General features: G+C 36.8%; 1 protein-coding gene across 1 annotated transcript; it reads left to right on the top strand.

The window, feature by feature from the left end:
- Nucleotides 1–8,462: 8,462 nt before the first annotated feature.
- LOC131064021 (1-aminocyclopropane-1-carboxylate oxidase) lies at nt 8,463–11,576 on the top strand. Its single transcript, XM_057998047.2, has 3 exons — nt 8,463–8,728; nt 10,025–10,272; nt 10,783–11,576. Exons 1-3 carry the CDS (start codon nt 8,627–8,629, stop codon nt 11,393–11,395), a joined length of 963 nt encoding a protein of 320 aa, XP_057854030.2. The 5' UTR covers nt 8,463–8,626; the 3' UTR covers nt 11,396–11,576.
- Nucleotides 11,577–22,744: the final 11,168 nt, after the last annotated feature.

Raw genomic sequence — 22,744 nt, forward strand, 5'->3', positions numbered from 1 at the left:
GTAATTTTTTATTTTTTTTGGAAAAAAAACAACTATCGCCTTTTTTTTTTTTTCAAATTTTTTACAAAAAATCAAATTTCGGCCTGTATGCCGTAAAAAGGCAAAAAAAAAATTTGAATTTTTTTCTCGAATTGCGTGCCAGGGCCATACGCCTTGGATCTGGAGAAAAATACTCCTAGAGGCTCAGGAACCAAAATAGGTCAAATTTTATATGACCATAGGGGTTTTTGGGCCTTTCGAGTACGATGGTGAGGTCCGCTTAGGCCCAAATTGCTCAGAAAAAAGCCTATACCTAGGTGCATAAAAAAATTGTCTAAAACCCCAGATCTGCTTCCAATGCAAAAATTCTCAAAACAAGAACAGGTAGCTGTAGATCTTATGCTCTGATACCATATAGGAGTTGAGAAAATACAACACCACAGGAGCCCAAATGATCTCTGCAAGCTGAAAAACCTATTATAAGGAGAAGCAAGGAAGCAAATACAGAAAAACAAATACATAGAGAATATGCTCAAAAAGAGAGAGCTTAATATTCACAAAAATATGTAATATGATTCTTACAATGAAAAGAAAGAACTCAACCTTTAATAGGTCAAGAAACCCTAAAAGGGAAAACCTAGGTTTGCACATAATAATTAATTAAAATAATTAATTATATGCACCTAAAGTTAGCTTAAGTGTAAAAGAGATAAAGGGAACTTAAATAATTAAACAAATAATGTTTAACTAATCAAGTAAATACCCAAATACTCTAACAAAATTTCTCTTGGTTGCTATTAGATGTGCTTCCTTTGGATTCTTATGGAATCTAGCAACTATACCAATCGCATGTGCTATATCTGGTCTGCTGTAAACAACATAGTGTAATTTACTAATCATTGACTTGTATTCCTTTTCATCAACAAAATTAGATTCATCTTCCTTGGACAACTTACAACCTATAACCATTGGTGTTCCAACTGGTTTACAGTCACTCATATCGAAAGCCTTCAAAACCTCTTTCACATACTTAGATTGTGTAATGAAAATACCATTCTTCATTTGTTGTATCTACAAGCCTATGAATTTTTTTATTTCCCCTACTAAAGACATTTCAAAGTCATTTTTCATTTCATCTGCAAAACTATTGCTCATGACATCATTACCTCCAAATATGATATCATCAACAAATACTTCACTTACTAGTATTTCATCTCCTTCAGACTTGAGATAGATGTTACTATCATCACTGTTTCTTGCAAAGCCTATCTTCTTCTAATGTGTATGAAGCCTTTCATACCATGCTCTAGGTGCCTGCTTTAATCCATACAAAGCTTTATGCAATCTACATACCATGTCTTTCTCATGTGTAAAAGCATAGCCATTTGGTTGCTCTATGTATACCTCTTCTTCCAATATCCCATTCAAAAATGTAGACTTAACATCCATCTGGTATATCTTGAACTTCTTATGGGCTGAAAATGCAAGTAAAGTGCTGACACCTTACAGTCTTGCTATAGGTGCAAAAGTTTTGCCATAATCTTCTCCTTCTTCTTGCGCATAACCCTTGCAGACTAATCTTGCCTTGTTGAGAACTAAAACACCATCTTCATTTAACTTGTTTTTGAATACCCATTTAGTACCTACAACATTCTTATTTACTGGTCAGGGTACTAGGGTCCAAGTGTTGTTCTTCTCAATTTGATCCAATTCCTCCTCCATAGCTTTAACCTAATGATCATCACCAAATGTCTCCTTAGCACTTCTTGGTTAAATGGTGGAGATCATGCAAGGGTTCTCTCTTATTCTCCTTCTAGTTAGTACTCCAACATCTTTATCCCCAATAATCTATTCAGGACTATGGTTCAGTTAGGAATAACATGATTATTATCTTGAGGTTCAACTTCTTCATTATCATCTTCTTCTAAATTTATTTGTTCCAGTTGAACAAGTGCATCATAATTTGGTTTACCGGTTTCTGATTTAACAGTTTTAGGTTCCAAAAGTAAAATGTAAGGATCTTCATCCTTTTTATCTGAACTGGTTGCTTCTAAGATTTCAGTTATTCATCTACTCGAACATTAGCACTTTCAACAATTCTTTGTGTCTGGTTGTTGAAGCATTTGTAGGCCTTACTCTTGGTGGAATAGCCAAGAAATATGCCTTCATCACTCTTAGCTTCAAACTTGCTAATGTAATCACCTCTCTTAATAAAACATTTTCTACCAAATATCTTAAAATAGCTAACATCGGGTGATCTTACATACCAATATTCACAAGGGGTCTTGTCCTTACCTCTTTTCACTATAACTCGGTTCATTATGTAGACAGTTGTACTGATAGCTTCTTTCCAAAATGTTTTTGCTACACCTCCTTGTATCAACATTGTCCTAGAAGCTTCAACCATTGACCGATTGTTCCTCTCTACGATACCATTCTGTTGTGGTGTCCTTGGTGCAGAAAGATGTTGTTTGATACCATTCTCATCACAGTACCTAGTGAACTCCTCAGAAGTAAATTCACCGCCTTGATCTGTTCTCAGACATTTTATCTTTTTTCCACTCTCTTTCTCAGCTAAGGCCCTCAATGCCTTGAACTTACCAAAAACTTCATTCTTATCCTTCAAGAATGTGACCCACATCATCCTTGAGCAATCATTAGTGAAGATCATGAAATATCTATCACCTTGAATGCTTCTTGCTCTTATTGGTCCACATAGATTTGTATGAACCAAATCTAACAAGTGCTCTACTGAGGACTTTCTCTTGAAAGTTGAAGAAGTCATCTTTCCTAACTAACATTCTTTACAAAGAGCATTAATAGGTTTGTCTAGCTGAGGAAAACCTCTTACTGTCTTGGAGTTGCTCACTTTAAAAATGTTATCAAAGTTTATATGACAAAATCTCCTATGCCAAATCGAGCTATCATCTATCTTTTTAATCAAACAGTTGCTAACTTTAGGATTAAGATGAAATAGATTACCTTTGGTTTGTTTCTCGATTGCAATCAATTCACCTTTGTTGTCAAAGATTTTGCACATACAATTTTTAAACTTGAGTGGGTATCCTCTATCATTAAGTTGTGCCACACTCATAAGATTGTGCTTTAGACCTTCAACCCAATAGACAACATCATCGCTGCTCTTCCCATTAAGAGAAATAACTCCCTTACCTTTAACCATATAGGGTGAGTCATTGCCAAATCTAACAACACCACCATCAAATTCCTTCATGGAAAGAAATTTGCTTCGATCACCGGTCATATGATGTGAACAACCACTATCAATGATCCAATCATCAGAGTTATCCATCCTGGACACTAGTGCCTTTTGATATCATATATCTTCCTTAATAGATGCAAATATAATATCTTTACTAGCATCATCATCAGATTCTTCATCAGTGATACCACTATCAACAACTATAAGACAATCTCTTGCCTTTACCCTTATACTTCTTAAATTTGTCTCTCTTTTGTTCATTTTCACCATTAGGACGATTAGCTACTATATGACCAATCTTGTTGCATGCAAAACATTATAAAGGTAGTTTACCTTTATATTTTTCAATGCCTCTAGGCAGTCATTTTGCCAGCAATGCTTCAAGTTCCACTACGCTGTCTTCATCATCAACATCTCTAATGGATCTAGATTCATATCCATGACGAGTATCTCTACTTTTTCTCATAGATGGGTTAGAGATAGAAGCTCTGAATGTAGATTCTGATTTCTGTACACTACCATCATAGCCATTTAATTCAAAAGCAGTAAGTTTGCCAATGATAGAGTCAAGAGTAACCTTAGTTTTGTCAATGGACTTCAGCTCCTGAATAGCTATAACTCAGATAGCATAGACCGGTAGCAAGGTTCTCAGTATCTTACTGATCACTATAGCATCTTCCACTTTCCCTCCTGGACTCTTTATTTCGCCATCTCTTTTATCCTTTGACCATACTGCTGGATATTCTCACCTTCAGACATTCTCATGTCATAAAAATTTCCTCTTAGGCTCTCCTCTTTAGCAATCTTAACATGTTCATCACCGCTATAAATATCTTCAAGTTTTTTCCATACTTCGTAGCAGTTTCAAGACCATGAACATCTACATATTCAACATCAAACAGGGAACTGATAATAGCCTCCAATGCTTGATTAATTTCTTGGTGTTCTTTCTTCTGATCATCAGTCAAAGTTCTGGTAGGTGCAATATACTTAGTTTCTACATGATCCCAATACTGACTTCCTAGACTCTTCATGTAAATCTTCATTCTGTCGCTCCATATCCTATAGCTTTCTCTGTTGAACTTCAGACCTTCCTTCTTCATCATGATCTACAAGATCTTTTCCTCAAGTTGTTAGGCTTTAGATTTAAGAGGACCTGAGATGCTCTGATACCAATTGATGGTATGATGAAAGAATAAGTATCCGGTAGAATAGTGAGAGGGGGGATGAATCGGTAAACTGAAAAACTAATACAAACTTCCCAAACTCAATCTTAATCACACAAAGTAAACTTATCAATAAAATATCACTGTTAAGATCAATACTCATAAGAATACCGGTTGATTGTCATAGCAACTTAACAGTAAACAACTTTAATCTTGCAAACATCCAAATGCTTAATCATATGTCAACACACTTCATCTCTCAATGCTTCTAGTTACCATGCCTTATCAGAATAGTTAAGTAGTTAATCAAATCAACAAATAAGATCATAACCACAAAAACATTCACCACATGACACGAATGTTTATATGTGGAAAACCCAAATAGGTAAAAACCACGGTGAAATGAGACTCATAAGATAGCTATTTGAACTCTTCTGAAGTTCACCCTGTTAGGAGCCAAGTCTGTTAAAGCTTTTACAATAAGTCTTGTTAAGAACTGGTCCTATTAGGAATCACTCGGTTAAGAGATTTACAAATGCCTTGATAAAAATAAAATACCCTGTTAGGAGTAACCTTGGTAGAGGATTTGAGAATCCAAGCTAATGGACCACCTTGTTAGAGGATTTAAGAAGTAACCAAGCTTGTTAGAGCTTACCCAGTTAGGGGATTTCAATTTTGTTGTAATTGTTAGAAGACAACAGGTTTTTCTTGATTTGTCTGAATAACACTACATTTGCTTGATCAGATCCTTTTAAGCTTCAATCTGCCTTTACACAAATTGCAAATTCATTATCCGGTTAGGCAACTACACACTCAACTAATTTTTGCCAACACCTTTTACAAAACAACTTCATCGACCTTAAATACAAATCAATTAGGTCAATAACACAACAAAAACCTAGTTCTCTCATAGATATTACAAACAAATTGGTTCAAGTGTGACCATTGGATTTACATAACAATCTATACACATTCTTCAAGAAAATTCCAACCGCTTCATTGGACTTGTAACTCATCACACGCTTTGCATTAGATGCAATCCACTTTGCTCATTCCCTAGACAAAAAAATGCGCCAAAGCAATCTGAACTAGTCTTCATATAATGACCACACGTGTCACCATCATTACCACTCAACATCAGATAATAAACCAACATAAGCATTTCAACAAACTTAATCAGTTACGGTTTAACAAAAATAACCGGTAGGGTTTACCGGTTACATTGCATAGAAAGGGTTTAACCTTATACATCGGTTACCAGTTCAACTCACAAAAATACATACCGGTTTACAACATATTCCACAAAGTTGTTCATACCGGTTACAGGACAATATCAATAATAACAACAATATCAGCAATATCATAAATACCATTACCGGTTCAATTGACATCAATGACAACATAACATATCATTAATGCAATCTTCATGCAAATGCCAACATCATCTTGGAATTCTCAGGTAGAGGTAGACCACCTTGGTTTCCCTTTGACCCCAGCAAAGTGAGAGGCTCACTTTTTCATTAACCCTAGATATCTGATGCAGGAGCATCCCCAGTTCACAACAATGTTGCATCAACCAAAAATATTTTCCTTTTTGTTTTGCTTCACTTTTCCTTTTTGTGTGTCTCGATTTTGGCTCACTGGATCATGTGGAGTTGGATTCTACTTGAAGACTTGATCATCTTTCTTTCTTTCAAACTGCATCACATTTGGATCACTTTCTGGCAAGCTATCGCTACCGGTTTTCATGACAATTCCTTGTTACCGGATTGACAGTTCTTTGTTACCGGTTGCCTGGACCTATTCTGGTGATCTTCTGGAACCCATTCCGAAGCTTGTGGAGCCTTGTGCGTTGATTTCGATGTTCCTTGGCATGTGGCCGACCTTTTCCTGCGATCTATGTTTCATCCTTTGGATTTTCCAAAGGAATTTCTTGGCGAAGGTCGACCTTGTTTATTTTGCATGTTAGGTCTTGTTCTTCGGGTTTTGATCCCTTTTGGGCCGACTGGATCCTTTGGATAGATATATATATTTGTAATTATGTATTAGAATAAAAGGGGGAGAGAATCAAGTAGCTAGACTATGCATAGAAGATAGATTATAAGGTTCAAGATCTTGGTTGTGACCTATTCTACCAGGCCTGTGAGCCAGTATGTTGTAACCCGATTGTTACTAGTTGGATGTAATCAAATTTCATGCAATAAATCAATCTATTTTGCATTGCCTCTATCATATCTTTGTGTTTCCATTGTGTTTACTCTTGCTTACCAGTCCATATTGATCTGTTTGAGGTCTCTCCTCACCGATGATTGCTTCATAATGTAAAGAGCCATGCTTTGTAGACCTGAAATGACTAATGCCCATGAGGAGGAGGCAAAGATATCTAAAATACAACAAGAATATTCTTTGAAAGGGAGTTTCTTCAAAGTTAATGCACTAAAATTCTAACCCTTGCAAAACCCTCTGAGCCATTGAACAGGTTCTCTATGTCTTATGATATATTTTATGCCTAATGTGTTACTTAGAGATCATTGCCACCAACTTCTAGTTGACAAAGCCACTCACAATTGATTGAAGCCACTATTCTTGTCTTCTTAGTAAAGGGGTTGTACTTTATTCCTTGAAGGAAACCTTTTGTGTAATTGCAAGGTAGTATGAAGTTGCCTTTCATGTATCCACTACTAGATTGAGGAGTGTTGGTATCACTTGCTATTTAGAACCATCAAGATGCTTGAAGGCTCTCTAATTCTCCTCTTGAAAAATTATCCACTTGAACAATTCCTTAGAAAGATGATTTGCCTGTGCTTCTTCCTGACCTTTGACTTGTACTTCGTGACAACAAACATACATTGTTTTCTATTTTGAACAATTACCTTAAGTTTTAAGTTTTTCTCATTTATTTTTTTATAAACCCTACATTTCTACGTCTTATAATTTACATTCTAATATCTTACAATCAATATTTAATAGTCATTATGGTACAAAACATATATTTCTCGAATATCTAACTCTAAATTTGTTTACTAAACCATCAACTCTAATGCTTCGATAAAATACTTTGTAAGGTAGTGCATTCTCCCAGCTGCAGGCTTTTCAAATGTCACATGCAGCACACATAATTTCATTACGATATACTTTTATTAAAAAGTGGTCAACATAGGAATTGCCCTTATTGAATAAACCACCATATGCATGGGGCACCTTTCCCTCTAGTGGGTTCTGATGAATTCTATTGGACCATGTGTCCACTCACCCATGCTCTTCCATGTTAGATCAGTGCCCGATAATGGAAGCAAACAAACTAAATTTACTTCTTTTGTCTCCCAAAAGCATTGGCCCCATGTGATCTGCAAATTAGATCATTTTGTATTCACATTGATCCCCAATATTTTATTGCTACTAAAGTGTCTTTTAAGATGCCCTTGCTTCCATTATGGGCAAACCAAACACATTGAATGAGGGTAGTTGAAGATAGATTATAATACTGAAAGGGCATCAACTAAGAATACTAACAACCCCAAATGTTTATTACAAAAGCAGCACCATTATGAAACATTTTGTCAAAATCTAGTTCTTCACATATATTTTAATTGAAAGAACTGGGTAGTTCAGATCTCCATGCAAATATTTTCTTATTGTACTAACTTTATCGCCTTGAGAATTGTGTGTTTTTGAAGTCAATGTTTGCTTGGTTGATTGAAGAGAGGAATTTGGGAGGAACTCAAAACAATCTTTTTTAAATTTTCTGGTTTTGCAAAGGCTAAGGACAGATGCCTTTGAATGAAAGAGACTGAGCAAGTAATGAGTCAGTTACCTTTGAGAAGAATGGTAGTTTAAGAGACAATTCATCCAAAAGTTAATCCACTAAACAAACTGACGGCTCAATTTATGAAGCAGCTAATGATAACGAAGTGACATGGTCAAGAAGATGATGATGAAGCAGAAGTAGATCAGATCTGTTAACGCGTTTTCAGTTATTCAAGATTAGTGACTGCAATGGCCGGTCAAGGCTTAGACAGGATTTTTTGTCGGTGGAGGATTGATTGACTTTGAATAACCCAAGAATGAAGGAAGAAGTTTCCTCCTTTGTTCTCCAAATTTCTATATATATCACCACTCTCATCAGTAGAAACATCATAGTTTCCTTTTATATGTTTTTATGCTTAGAAAAACTTGCGAGTTTGGTGTCTAAGAACTTGTTGTTTTGCGTACGTAATATATTAGTCTAAGTTGGTTTGTGTTCTTCACAAAATCTGAAAAAATGGCCATCCCAGTGATAGACATGGCGAATTTCAATGGTGAAGGAAGAGCAGATATCATGGCTAGTATTGCAAGTGCTTGTGAGACACCTGGATTCTTCCAGGTGAATGGGTGTTTTCGTATTGTTGAGTTTTTGTTTTGAACTTGTTTTGGTTGGTATTTTTCTTAAGGAATTGATTAGGATGAGCAAAGAACTGCACTTTGGATGTCTTATTTTCTTTCGTAGGATACAAAAGTTTAAGAAAGTAAATTCTGTAGCAAAGTACCTGTTTGATGTTCTGGTAGGGACTTAAACTTGAAGTATTTGATTTTATGTTCTGACCATGCTTCATTTTCCATGTACCAGTCAATACCTGTAAGATCTCACATTAACATGCTTGAAAGCTCTTTCAAATATACCTGTCACTATGCGGTTTGGAATTCAGTTTTGTTCTTTTCCACTTCCTGCCATATTCATATGAGAACTTAGCATGTCAAAACTCCCTCTGCTGTCTGAATCATGTGACTGCTACATAAAAAGTAATTAGTACAACCCAATATGTAGACTCATGTATGGCATGATGTAAGATTGTATTGTTAGATGGCTTATCCACAGCATCTCTGGTAGTTGATCTTGTGGATTAACCGTCTCTTTGAGTCTAGGTGAACAAAGTTCACTAACACCTGCGATTTTCTATGTAGCAGCAAAGCTATATGTGGTATAAGAGCCTCAACCCAAGTTCAACTCCCCGCAGTTATGTTACAGGGGGGTTGTAGGACTGATTTTAGGAGTTGATCTTGTGGATAACCACCGCTCTAGTTTTAGGAATTGATCTCGTGGCTAACCACCATTCTAAGTCTAGATGAAAATGTTGCTATGTTTCTGTAGATTTTGATGTAATGACAAATTTATAAATAGAAATTGACTGGAATATTTTAAATTCTTTCATATCAGCCGACAGATTGTCATGTCAAACTGTTAAAACTTTAAAGCTTAGCGATTCAAATGTTTTTGACTTGTAATTTATATTCTATTGAATTTTTCTATGTTCTTTAGTATCAAACAGTCGGAAATGTAGCCATTCAACCCTTCAACTTGCAATTTGGGTGTTGAAAGTTTAGAAACATTTTATTTATAAATTTATACACAAAAATAATTTTAATTGTTAGGTTTTATTTCTTTAACTGCACAACGTTATGTTCTATGTAAAGGCATTCTACCAGTGAATTAAACTTCCCTTATAACTTAGTATATTCCAAAAGTCACTGGTTATATTTATTTGTTTGAGGCTCTTAGTCTGACTCTAGATCAATTTTCAGGGTTAAGCTAAAACCCACTACTAAAACTCAGAAGTTCAGCTTCATTTTCCTCCAACAATATATTTGCATACCATTTATCAGTATTTATTTGTGATTTCAGCTTTTGAACCATGGTATACCTCATAGCCTCATGGACCTTGTGAAGAGGGCATGCTCGGAGAACTACAAGCTTACCAGAGAGCAAAGCTTCAAAGAGTCTTTGCCTGTCAAGAAGCTCGAAGATGCCATGGTGGCAGAAGCGAATGGAAACAAGTGTGCTGAGATAGAGAACGTGGATTGGGAAGACGCCTTTCTAATCAGTGAACTGGATGCCTCAAATTCCTGGCCATCACAGCCCAACAATTTCAGGTATACTTCTTGATGTTCTTACACAATATAATGTTATGAATGGTTAGAATTCTAAAACTAAAATACACTAATCTTATCTTATCTCCCTACTATCTTATCTTATCTCCCTACATGGGACCAGTCTGTCTTACAGAGTTGGTAATTTACTTTATAAATTAGTATAGGTATTTTCTATGTAAAAGTTATTTTATATTATTTGAAATTATTTTAATATGTACAAAGATATAAATTTTATGTTTCATTTTAAAATATTATGCTTATTATTAAATTTAATATTCAGAAATGTAAATGATATCAAATTTAAGATAAAAGTCAAAAAAATTTGTTAGCACGTTCATGCCATTAACTTCACCCCTTCTTATTATTGTAAAACATCTTTCATCATTAATTAAGATAAGAATTTTTATTAACATGTCCATTTCATTACACTCCACTCCTTACTGTCACCTCTCTCGACATTAACAATGATAAATGAGAGTATAATGTATTAGTGCACATGTATGCATGCAGGGAGGCAATAGAGGAATTCAGAAAGGAGATATACAAACTGGCAGAGAACTTGCTTGAGATAATAAGCATCAATCTGGGTCTTGAGAAAGGGTACCTGAAAGAAGCTTTTGCAGGTGACGATAAGCCATTTTTTGGCACCAAGGTGAGCCATTATCCTCCCTGCCCCAGACCAGACCTTATTAAGGGCATTCGTGCTCACACAGATGCAGGGGGCATCATTCTTCTCTTCCAAGACGACGAGGTGCCCGGTCTACAGGTCCTCAGCAATGGCAACTGGATTGATGTACAACCCATTCCTCATTCGATAGTGATAGACATTGGAGATCAGTTAGAAGCCATAAGTGGAGGAAAATACAAGAGTGCATGGCATCGTATTCTTCCCACTGAGAATGGCAATCGTTTATCAGTGGCATCGTTTTATAATCCATCATACTCTGCAATGATTTATCCTGCAGTACAGACCAAGAGTGAAGTCAAGGAAGATGATGGCGGCCATGACTTATGCAAATATCCAAAGTTTCAGTTCGGTGATTATATGAGTGTTTATGTTAAAGAGAAGTATGAAGACAAGGGGCCACGCTTCAGAGCTATGAGGGAGATGACTGTTGGTTAGGTGTCTGATAGTAATTTGGTGCTTGCCAAAATATTGTAAATACAGACAATATACTATTATTGATCTAATGTGCTAAGTATTTTAGCTGTCAATAGGCATAGACAGCTTAGTGTGTATTGCATATATAATGTAATCTTGTGTTTAATAATAATAAGTATATAAATATCTAATATGTTTTCTATTTTGTTATAAATTTCTTATGGTTATGGTTAAAATGTTCTAAGTAGCTTGTTCAACATTGTTTGGAAATATGATTTTTCTTAGTTACTGATGTTTATAATTAAGATGTTCTCAATAGTTTATTTAATATTGTTTAGATCAATATATAAATATTAATAATGTGTTTAGTATTTTAGTTGTTAGTAGATATATACAATTTAGTGTGTATTACAAATATATTGCAATTTTGTATGTCTGACAATAATAAATCATATATAAATATCTAATATGTTTGCAATTTTGTTTTGTTATCAATGTCTGATGACTAAGATGTTCTAAATAGTTTGTTCAATGTTGTTTAGATATATTTTCTAAATGATTTGTTTAACATTGTTTAGATCAATATATAAATATTGATTTAATGTGCTAAGTATTTTAGTTTTCAATACATATAGACAATTTAGTGTGTATTGCAAATATATTGTAACCTAGTGTGTGCAATAATAAAATGTTTAAAATACCTATTTTGTTTTCAATTTTCCTTTGTTACTAATCTCTTATGACTAAAATTCTCTAAATAGTTTGTTTAACATTGTTTTTTATTAAGGTAAACAAGTTTTATAGGGACCCGGAACCCAAAAGTTTTACAATATCCAAAGAATAAGCATCAAAGACCATAACCAATAGCAAAAGATAAACCAACATGGGCCAAACCCACAAAACAACCTAAAACACAAAAAAGACTAAGACCATAAATCTACTGATAAGAATGCAACAGATTTACATTCTTCTGAATGATTTGCCTATTGATATCCTCCAACTCGTCTATGATAAATCTAGAGCTGCCTTGCTCCTATTTCTTGCTCCTGGTATGGGTACACAGACCTATCATAGTATGGGAACGAGAAATCTGACTACTTGCACCGTTCACTTTATTTTTCTGCTTAGAATTGGAAGGAGTCACACTAGCAATGGGATCAACCCTGTAGTCCTCAATCATATTATTGACCCTCATCAAGCCTTCCAAAATATTATTCATGACACCCTTGCTAATCTCAACCCAATTTTTCAAACTACCTTTGACATCTTCCACACTCACCTCCAAATTCCATATTCTTCTTTCATGATTCAATTTCATCTTGTCCATGTCCTCACTAACTTTCTGGGTCAACTAGAGGATTATATTCGTTTTATTGGGCCCAAGGTTGTGTGTAAAAATATCCACAATACCCTTTATACCCTCTTTTAATACTTCAATCTCCATGCCCATATTTCGGAGACAATCCAACTGACTGTTGGCCACAAGGGAAATGCAATAATCCAAATCTAGGTCAATGACAACCCTCCCTTGTTTCCCAAGATCAATGTATATGGGGATATAAATATTAATCTCTTATTCACTATCTATATTGGTCCCCCCCTTCCAGATTTGGGCTTCTTTGATTTGGGAGAGACAAATTCAACAGGCTTGGTCCCCTAATTTTTAAATTTGCTAGTGGCCCACCTAGGCTGCTTGTTGCACCTACTACTACTAGTTCCAGGGGTAATATTCTAAATGGGGCCCTCACCAGTAGGCGGACAATACTTAGGATTGCCAAAAAAATATTGATCCATCCAATCCTTGGCAAACCCGCCATCTTCCCCTTCCAAATCCGTGTAAAAAACTACCTAAACCTCCAATTTTGAAGAAGAAACATGGGTTTTCAAAACAAGGGATGACTTGACTTCATGGGCCTTGGCATAATCCATAATAAGTTGAATAATGCCCTCATGGAGGACTGGATTATCCACATTCTCAGAATGTTTCTCTAGACTATGCCTTAAAGAAGATAGAAGATAAAATGGAATGGAAATTTTCCTATTGTGCCTGAAGTGATTCAAAATGACAAAGTGATAGGAAAAAATGCTCGCATACTGACCATTCAGAGTAATGTATCTCATGATAACCTCTACCACATTGACCCAAGGTGTTTGAAGATCCTTCCGGTTGTAGCCACCATCAGCCATCTTCTGAACCCTATTCTGCTCCTTCTGCTTGTCGAAGAAAGTGGAGATAGCTTCTTCAACAGATTTTTTTTCTCTATAAAAATTTCTTCCCTCCATCGGCATACCAATAATTTCAACGATAAACTCTTCATCAATCCTAAATTCAGCGCCATAGACCTTAAGGATACCATTATCCCATCCGTTCACAAATTCTTCAGTGGCACTCAACGAAATCCCCTTCAACCTTTCCATATACGACACCAGGCATCCATTCGGAATCTCATTCCAAACCTCAGAATTCTTTTTCCAGTTTTCAAAAGAGTTGGGTTCCATCCTATTCTTGTCACCCCCCATGAAATGCACAATTCTTATAGAGCACAAAAACACACCCATAACACACAACAACAAGTCTAACCAGAAACAAGCGAAGCCTCTAAAATGGCAAGAATTGGGAGGTGTGAGAAACTTCCACCAAGAAAAATTATCCCAACGACATTCTATCATTATGAGTTGGTAAGGAGTGGCTGATTAATTCAGCGTCCTTTCTAGTCAGCTCGCATAGGTTTCTTAGGAAACTTTCCACTTCTATCCACCACTTAACCTCCACATAATCCACCCCAAGATTTTACATATAATCGGTGGGGGCATTTACTTCCCGATACATGTGAGAAGCTTTAAAGTCATCCAGACTGGCAATCATGAGATGACAATCTTCGATCAAATGCTTGATTACCCAACTTGGCTCCTGGTGTCTATTAATGCATTTGATTATGTTCATCTAATGACTCTCCAACCAAACATGCTTAATCCCTTCTCTAACCCCCATTTGTAAACCAATGTAAGTCATGTAAGCCTCAAAGTAGTGGTTTGTTTAGGTGCCCAAGGGGAGTGCCACCGTTGAGACAAGCTTACCATTGTGATCCCTAGCAACTCCCCCACAACCAGTCAGCCTAGGGTTTCCCTTAGCCACCCCGTCAACATTAATTTTAATCCATCCGCTAGGCGGAGGGATCCAAATAACATTACTTATGGGTTGTCATTGATGAATACTAAGACGGGGGGTGAATTAGTATACCAAAAAACACTGCACTTAAACACTTAAACAGTATAAAGATAAACTAGTAAAACAGTTTAACAAACAGACCAGTTATCACACATGCAAACCAAAATGCAAATAACGCATTCACCCACAAAAGCAATACAACCATAACACAAGATATTTGATGTGGAAACCCAAATGAGAAAACCCACGGTGAGATGGAACTCACAAGTCACTATCTGCAAAATAGAAACCAGACCGATTAAGGTCAGACCGGTTAAGGTCTTACAATGTTCTTCACCAGAACAGATCCTGTTAGGAATCTCAATCTTTGTTAGGAGATAAGTCCAATCAAGGACTACCTTGCTAGAGGATTTTAGATTCACAAAGGTGAACCACCTTGTCAGAGGATTTTACAAAAGGCTTTTGGGCCTACCCGGTTAAGGGCTACAGACTTGTCAAAGATGTGAGTAATCAACAAGTGTTTGATCTATCTAATAGCACAGACTGCTCAGTTAGATCCTTGATAGCTCGTTCTTAATGCACTCCTGCATTACTTCGGTCTTCTACACATTCATATTCTTTTCAACTCCTCAACCACCTTAAACCCTAGCCACAACATAAAGCCTTTCAGCAACAACATAAAACCCTAGACATGATGTCCTTTTAAAGGAATCTGATTTCATGTCCGTCCAATAGGATTGCATTTCAATTTCCTAGGTTCAATGAATCTAGACATACTCAGTAACACGACACAAGAAGCACCGCCAGTGTGTTGGCACCGTCAAACAATCGGTGGATTGATAACTCATCACAAAATGCCAATTGGTAACTCATCACAGAGTATTACTGGTTCATACAAAATACAGGTTGCTAGTTCATCAAAAATGAAGACTGGTAAAAATGTGTTATGCCCCTTTAATCCCTCGTACCGCTTGAGGTCAACATGCCGCATTAGACCAGTAAACACATTCTGCAAAACATCAATAATCTAATGACTATAATACAACATACTTGCAACATACCAATTGAAACAAATACTAGTTGTGCTCTAACTCATACATATAAATAGGATCTTAATGCAAGTGTGTGTCCATCAATGACAATCACAACATAAACATCAAAAATGCCAACAATCTCCCCCTTTGGCATTGATGGCAACACTTAGGAAAATAAAATTTTGACATCTAAGTGTTTTACAACAAAATCATGCCATTAGCAAAATTGCTCCCCCTAAGCATATACACTATCCCTTAAGCAATACAATGTATAGAAATTTTACATATAGAGCATATAGCATATATCAAAGCATATAGCAAAATTTTAAATACCTGATACTTCTCCCCAATACTTCTCCAAAATAGAATACTTCTCCCCCTTTGCCAACAATGACAAAGTATCGCTAAACAACCCTGTTTCCATTTGATATATAAAAATAATAAAAGTTTATGACAATAAGGAATAGTACTTGTCAAAAATAGATTTATAGTCCTACAAGAATTGCTTCATTGATAGAGACCAGGACTCAAGTAGGGAGGTGGCCACTTCTTTCTCTGTTTGCATCTGGGAGACCTGTTCTTCCATGGCATCAACTGTGCTCATCTCCTGTGTAACTGTCAAGGCATCCAGGTTTAGATAACACTTCTAAAGAATTTGCAGGCGTGGAAGTAAAACCAGTTGTAGCTCCTGCAAATCTCTAGACCGTGTGTTGATTTCTTGCTCCATTTTGGCTGACTGGATATGAAACCGATGAACAGTTTGCCCATAAGTTGTGAAGAAATCATAGGGTGGCTTGAATGTGCTCAAGTAAGACTGTAAGTCTATTTGAAGCTTTTGCTTCTGAGCTAGCACATCATCGTAGAACAGATGGGGTTGGCAGATTTTGCTAAGTAGCAGATTTCCCTCATCCAAAGCGTCCCTTATATTCTTTTGGTCTTTCTGCAATTCAGACCGGAGCTCATTCAACTTCTTTACCAGAGCAATGTTAACAGCTTTTTGATGCTCTTTCTTGACATTTGCCTCAGCTGCTTCTTCCAGGGTCTGCACCTGATCATCCACTACTATGCATAGAAGCTTGAGTTTTGCTAGTGATGATTCAGTGTTGGGAAGATTTATACTAGGTATCAAATCGGTAAGTGTGTCCACAATCGCTTGAATTATATCTTGCTCCTTCTTTCTTCGAATGATTTCAAGGCACTCTTGAGCAACCTTGATGCTCTGCATTAGCTCCAATTCACTTGCAGACTGGAGATCTATAGGACTGGAGAGGTTAACCGGTTTGGCTTGACTCCCAATTGCCTTCGGAGTCTCCATCTGGGTGCTCTTCGCTGCTTCTCATGCCTCTTCTGCTTTCTTCTTCTCTGCTTCTTTCCTCTTCTCTACTTCCTTGTCCTCCTCAGCCTTTTTCTTTTCTGCTTCCTTCTTCTTCTCCTGTTCCTTATCTTCTTTTTCCTTCTTCTTCTTCTTTTCATCTTCTAGCTTATTTTTCTCCTCTTCATCCTTCTTCTGCTTCTCCTCTTCATCTTTCTTCTTCTTTTCCTCTTCAACTTTCTTTTTCTTTTCCTCTTCATCCTTTTTCTTTTTCTCTTCTTCCTTCTTCTTCTACTTCTCTTCTTCATCTGCCTTCTTCTTCTCTTCTTCTTCCTTTTTCCGCTTCTCTTCTTCATCCTTCTTCCTCTTCTCTTCTTCTTCCTTTTTCCTCTACTCGGCCTCTTTCTTTGCCACTTCTTGATTGTCCTCAGCTTTCTTCTCCTATTCAGCCTATTGCTCTTGACCTGTTGCCTCAGATGGTATCACCTGGGTAACATCTTCTCTGTCTAGGGCATCGACATCAATAGTGTTGACCGGTTCATCAACCAAATTTCCTTCATCATCAAATGCTTCATCCGGTTTGGATATAGCCGGTTCTTTCTCAGCTTGTCGGTTGGCTTCAGCCAATCGATGCATCTTCAGAACGTCTAGGGCATGAGTGTGTGTATCCTTGAGCACTTCCTTACCTTTTCCTTCCAGTAACAGGAGTCTTCTTCTTTTCATGAAGAAAAGACCTTTGTACTTGTTCATTACATCGAACAGTTCCGAATTTGATACATCAGGAAAGTGTTCAGCAAAAACTTTTTCTCTTATTTCCTGTTCCTGCTCTATGGCAATGCATCATTTATTGTCTAAGGACTTATACAAAGAATCCGGTGTTTCAGATCTAATTTTTGAAGGGGACCGGTCATTAATACATAAATATTGAATTATTTCTTTTTCCACTGCCTCCTTTTCATCATCATTAAAGTCATCAAAAATAATCAATTAAATCATTCAATATTTTTCTCCTAATGTTTTTGATAGTTCTTTGACAATGTGTCAAAGGTTTGTAGGAGGAGATATCTATATTTACCGATGCTGAAGATGTCGGTTCACTCTTTGTCTTCTTTCTTGTCTGTCTCGCCTTTTTGGGCTGCTCCTCAGACACAATTTCTTCTGAGTCCAGAGAGTTGCTTCTTGTCTTCCTCTTTCTCTGGAACACTTTAGCTAGTACAGCTTCCAGTTTCTTCTTAGCTGGTGACCGCTTGGTCACTTTTGGAGTTGCAGTAGTAACCAGTGTTGATGCTGCAGGCACTGCCTTTGCCTTCTTCACTGTCGGTCCTTTCTCTTTCACTGTTGGTGGTTCCTTAGCCGGTGCTATCCTCTCCAAGTAGGTGCCAATTCTCTTCGCCTTAGGATCAAGTGGTGAGGCAATAAGGGTAGAGGCATACCCTTCCAGCATGTCATACATCACCTCATAGCCCATTGGCTCCACTTCTTCCATTCTAGGCTCAACAACCTCCATTATACATTTGTCTACTTGGATGGTGAAGCAGATGTCATCTTCATATTTCTTGATGATGTCTCCTGATATCCTCACTCTTTGGCTCATCTTCCTTCTGAACTCATCAAAATATTTGTTCAGAATATCAGGGTAACCGGTTCCAAGTGCTTCAATGCTTTCCTTGATTTGCTTGGTTACCGGTTGGTCACCAGACCACTGAACGTCTCCTACTCCTGGGAAGTATCCTTGAAAGTAAAAGAACAACCCAACCAATAGTTGTCCAAACTTGAACCTCAGTGCATTATCTTGTTTGATTGATTTTAGGTTCAATAGGAGTTGCCTCTGCATACTAGTGCATAGGTCAAATGATGCATCCTCCTTTATCATTTGGTAAGCGGCATTTACCGTTGCAGCAGATACAAAGTTGATTTTGCTAGCTGAGAACGTCCAGTAGCCTATCACCATGCATGCAAACTTAACCAGATCATCCTTGATTGAATTTACAATTATGCCCCATGAGTCACTCACTAAACCAGTAAGCTTGGACATCTCAGTTTTGCTAACTGTCCTTAGGGCTGGTACTTCCCCTGTATTGCAAAAACTGGTGACTGCATGAATTGCCTGTGGTGTGATATCATGCGTTCTCTCCAAGTACATTTTGTCACCATGGACCCTGCTCAAAATAATCCTTATATGATCTTCTATGAAATCCTCCAGGAAGTAAACAGCATTGTGGAGTTTCTTCTTCTCCAGAATACTATACTCCAGTTTGATGATCTTATCTTGTCCACAAAATAGACCTAGTTGGGAGTGGATGGCTAGAGACCCTAGGTCTTCAATCTTGCAATCTATGTAGTCAAAAATTCCCTCTTCTACTATCCCTCCAGCCAAAACTTGTGATAGGGCATTATACTTTGACTTTCGTTGAATAAAACTTTCAGACTCAATAGATGCACTAGAACTGGTATGAGATGTGAAAGCCATTGTAGAAATTTTAAGAACTCAAGAAATACCTTTTAAAACACACGAATTTAGGGCTTTCTGATTCTCCTTCACTCCTCACTTCGTCGGTAGCTGAATCCCCAATTTGTGTTCTCCACTTGATCGTTTGCTATTTGAATTTGAATCTCCTTCGCAGTTTCTCAATTCCTCCAAATCTCTACTCAAATCGCCTTTTCGTCGCTTTGCTCTTTGAAAAACTTTTCTTTGCTCAAAAAATGATAGTGAGAAATGATTTCAAAAATGCTTTTAAACATAGTCCTCACCTACCATCATTAATGCTCCTCCATTAGGGCATAAACCCTAATTTGCCTTTTTACCATTTTCGGTCTTCTGCCAAGCGACAGGTATTATATACTGGTTAAGGTCTTTTGCCGATATAAACTGGGGGTTCGAAAATATTTTTCTGTTTGCTCCCCCTAAGCCTTTTGAAGCTTAGTTTGTCAGTTCCGATATTTCCACACTAGGTGCAGAAACTGGTTCCTCTTCCAACATTACTGGTTTCCTCTTCCTGGTTTTGTTCATGTCTGCTTGAACTGTTTCAACATCAATTCCTCCTTCTTGAGTGACCGGTATATCATCAGATATACTCTTTCTGCTTCTACAGAATCTTGTAATGTGATCTGATTTGTTGTAGTGATAGCAAACCAATCCAGGTGCTCTCCAAGGTCCATTGTTCATGTTTCCATTCTTCCTTCTGCATGTTGCAGCAGTGTGACCATGACCATGATAGATCATACAATTTTCTCTCCATCCGGTTCTCGCTTGATAGTCACCGCTTCTTGGCTGATGATTGAAGATATTAAACCGATTGTGATTCTGATTCACAAAAGGTTCAGGACTAACTCCTTGGGTCCTCTGAGGATATCTTCCAGTGTCATTCATGACAAACCTGCATTCAAATGCTCTATGCCCATACTTGTTGCATGCATAACAATGACCATTGAACTTATTGGATCTAGGTACATTGTTAATAAAGTAAGGAAAATTATTGTAGGCTTTGCTCCTACATACATTGGCAGTGTGTCCTTCTTTAAGATAGTTAAAGAAAACAGGTTTGAATTTTTGCTTGCCTTTACCTTTGAATACCGGTTGCTTCTTTGATGCTTCAACATTTGCTCCTGAGGATTCTCCTTCTTCATGTCCAAAGAAACCAAGTCCATTGGTATTCTTTACCAGTTTAGCCGACTCAAGCTTTTGCTCTAGCTTGATAGTACTTTTGCTGAACTTAGCAAGTATTTCTTTTGACTCAGAGAGTTCTTTGGAAATAGCAGCATTTGTTTCCAACAAATTTTCATTCTCAGAGATGGCAGTGTTCATTTCTCCTTGCATGTCTTCCTTTGCCACCTTGCTTGCATGGAGTTGAGCATTTAGGGCACTCATCTCTTGTTTCAACTTGGAGATCTCACAATCTCTTTCTTTCACTAGGTCTTCAGTTTTTCTCCGGTTCTCAAGCTCTTGACACATCTGGATAGTCAATCCTTCCAACTCCTTTCTCAGGTTGGAGTTTGATTCATTCAACTTATTTACTTCTGCAATCAGGGCTTCCATGTCTGCTTCATCTGCAGAACTATTTTCAAATAGCTCCATCATCTTTTCTACATGTTCTCTCCTTTTTGCTTGAGATGCCTTGTATTTGACCGTAAGATCATCATAGGCTTGCTCAGACTAAGTGAGTCATTGAGTAAGTTCCCTCAAGGTGTATTCCCCTATATCTCTTTCCAAGTGGTTAAACTTATAGAAAGGTAAGCTCTAATACCAATTGATGAATACTAAGAGGCGGGGGGTGAATTAGTATACCAAAAAACACTGCACTTAAACACTTAAACAATCTAAAGATAAACCGATAAAACAGTTTAACAGACAGATCGATTATGACACATGCAAACCAAAATGCAAATAACGCATTCACCCAGAAAAGCAATACAACCATAACACAAGATATTTGATGTGGAAACCCAAATGGAAAAAACCACGGTGAGATTGAACTCACAAGTCACTATCTGCAGAATAGAAAGCAAACCGATTAAGGTCAGACCGGTTAAGGTCTTACAATGCTCTTCACCAGAACAGATCCTGTTAGGAATCTCAATCTCTGTTAGGAGATAAGTCCGATCAAGGACTACCTTGCTAGAGGATTTTAGATTCACAGAGGTGAACCACCTTGTTAGAGGATTTTACAAAAGGCTTTTGGGCCTACCCGGTTAAGGGCTATAGACCTGTCAAAGATGTGAGTAATCAACAAGTGTTTGATCTATCTAATAGCACAGACTGCTCAGTTAGATCCTTGATAGCTCATTCTTAATGTACCCCTGCATTACTTCAGTCTTCTACACATTCATATTCTTTTCAACCCCTCAACCACCTTAAACCCTAGCCACAACATAAACCCTTTCAGCAACAACATAAAACCCTATACATGATGTCCTTTTAAAGGAATTTGATTTCGTGTCAGTCCAATAGGATTACATTTCAATTTCCTAGGTTCAATGAATCTAGACATACTCAGTAACACGACACAAGAAGCACCGCTAGTGTGTCGGCACCGTCAAACAATCGGTGGATTGATAACTCATCACAAAATGTCGGTTGGTAACTCATCATAGAGTATTACCGGTTCATACAAAATACTGGTTGTCGGTTCGTCAAAAATGAAGACTGGTAAAAATGTGTTATGCTGCTTTAATCCCTCATACCGCTCGAGGTCAACATGTCGCTTTAGTCCGGTAAACACATTCTACAAAACATCAATAGTCTAATGACTATAATACAACATACTTGTAACATACCGGTTGAAACAAATACCGATTGTGCTCTAACTCATACATATAAAGTGGATTTTAATGCAAGTGTGTGTCCATCAATGACAATCACAACATAAACATAAAAAATGCCAACAGTTGTATCTTAGCAGTTGGAATAGAGATGTCCCAGTTTAAGTTCCATCTATTGATGATATCTAAATACTATTGTAAAATGTCAATCCGGGGGTCTCCTTTGGGGTAGGGGCATGAGGATAAAAAGTTTTCCTTAACATTGTTTAAAGACATTTCTTCACAATTGTTATTTATTTTTTTTTTTTAGTAAAAATTTTATTCATTGACCTATTTTAAGGAAAATTGATATAATAGCTAAATAATTAGTAGATTTTTCATTCAAGTATAAAGTAACAAATAGTAGATTTATTTTTATTGGTTAAAAAATAGCAAAAAAAATATTATAACACGAGTTTGTTAGACTAAAATTACATAATATAAATGTTCAAAAATAGTAGTTTACTAGCATGCAAAGTCAAATATTATTTCACTTGCATATTCTTCTTAAAAGTGGTGCACTTTAAAAAGGTAATTCTTTTTGAATTTATGAAATC

This window comes from Cryptomeria japonica, chromosome 5 (assembly GCF_030272615.1).
Source record: "Cryptomeria japonica chromosome 5, Sugi_1.0, whole genome shotgun sequence".
In the NCBI taxonomy this organism is placed as follows: domain Eukaryota; kingdom Viridiplantae; phylum Streptophyta; class Pinopsida; order Cupressales; family Cupressaceae; genus Cryptomeria; species Cryptomeria japonica.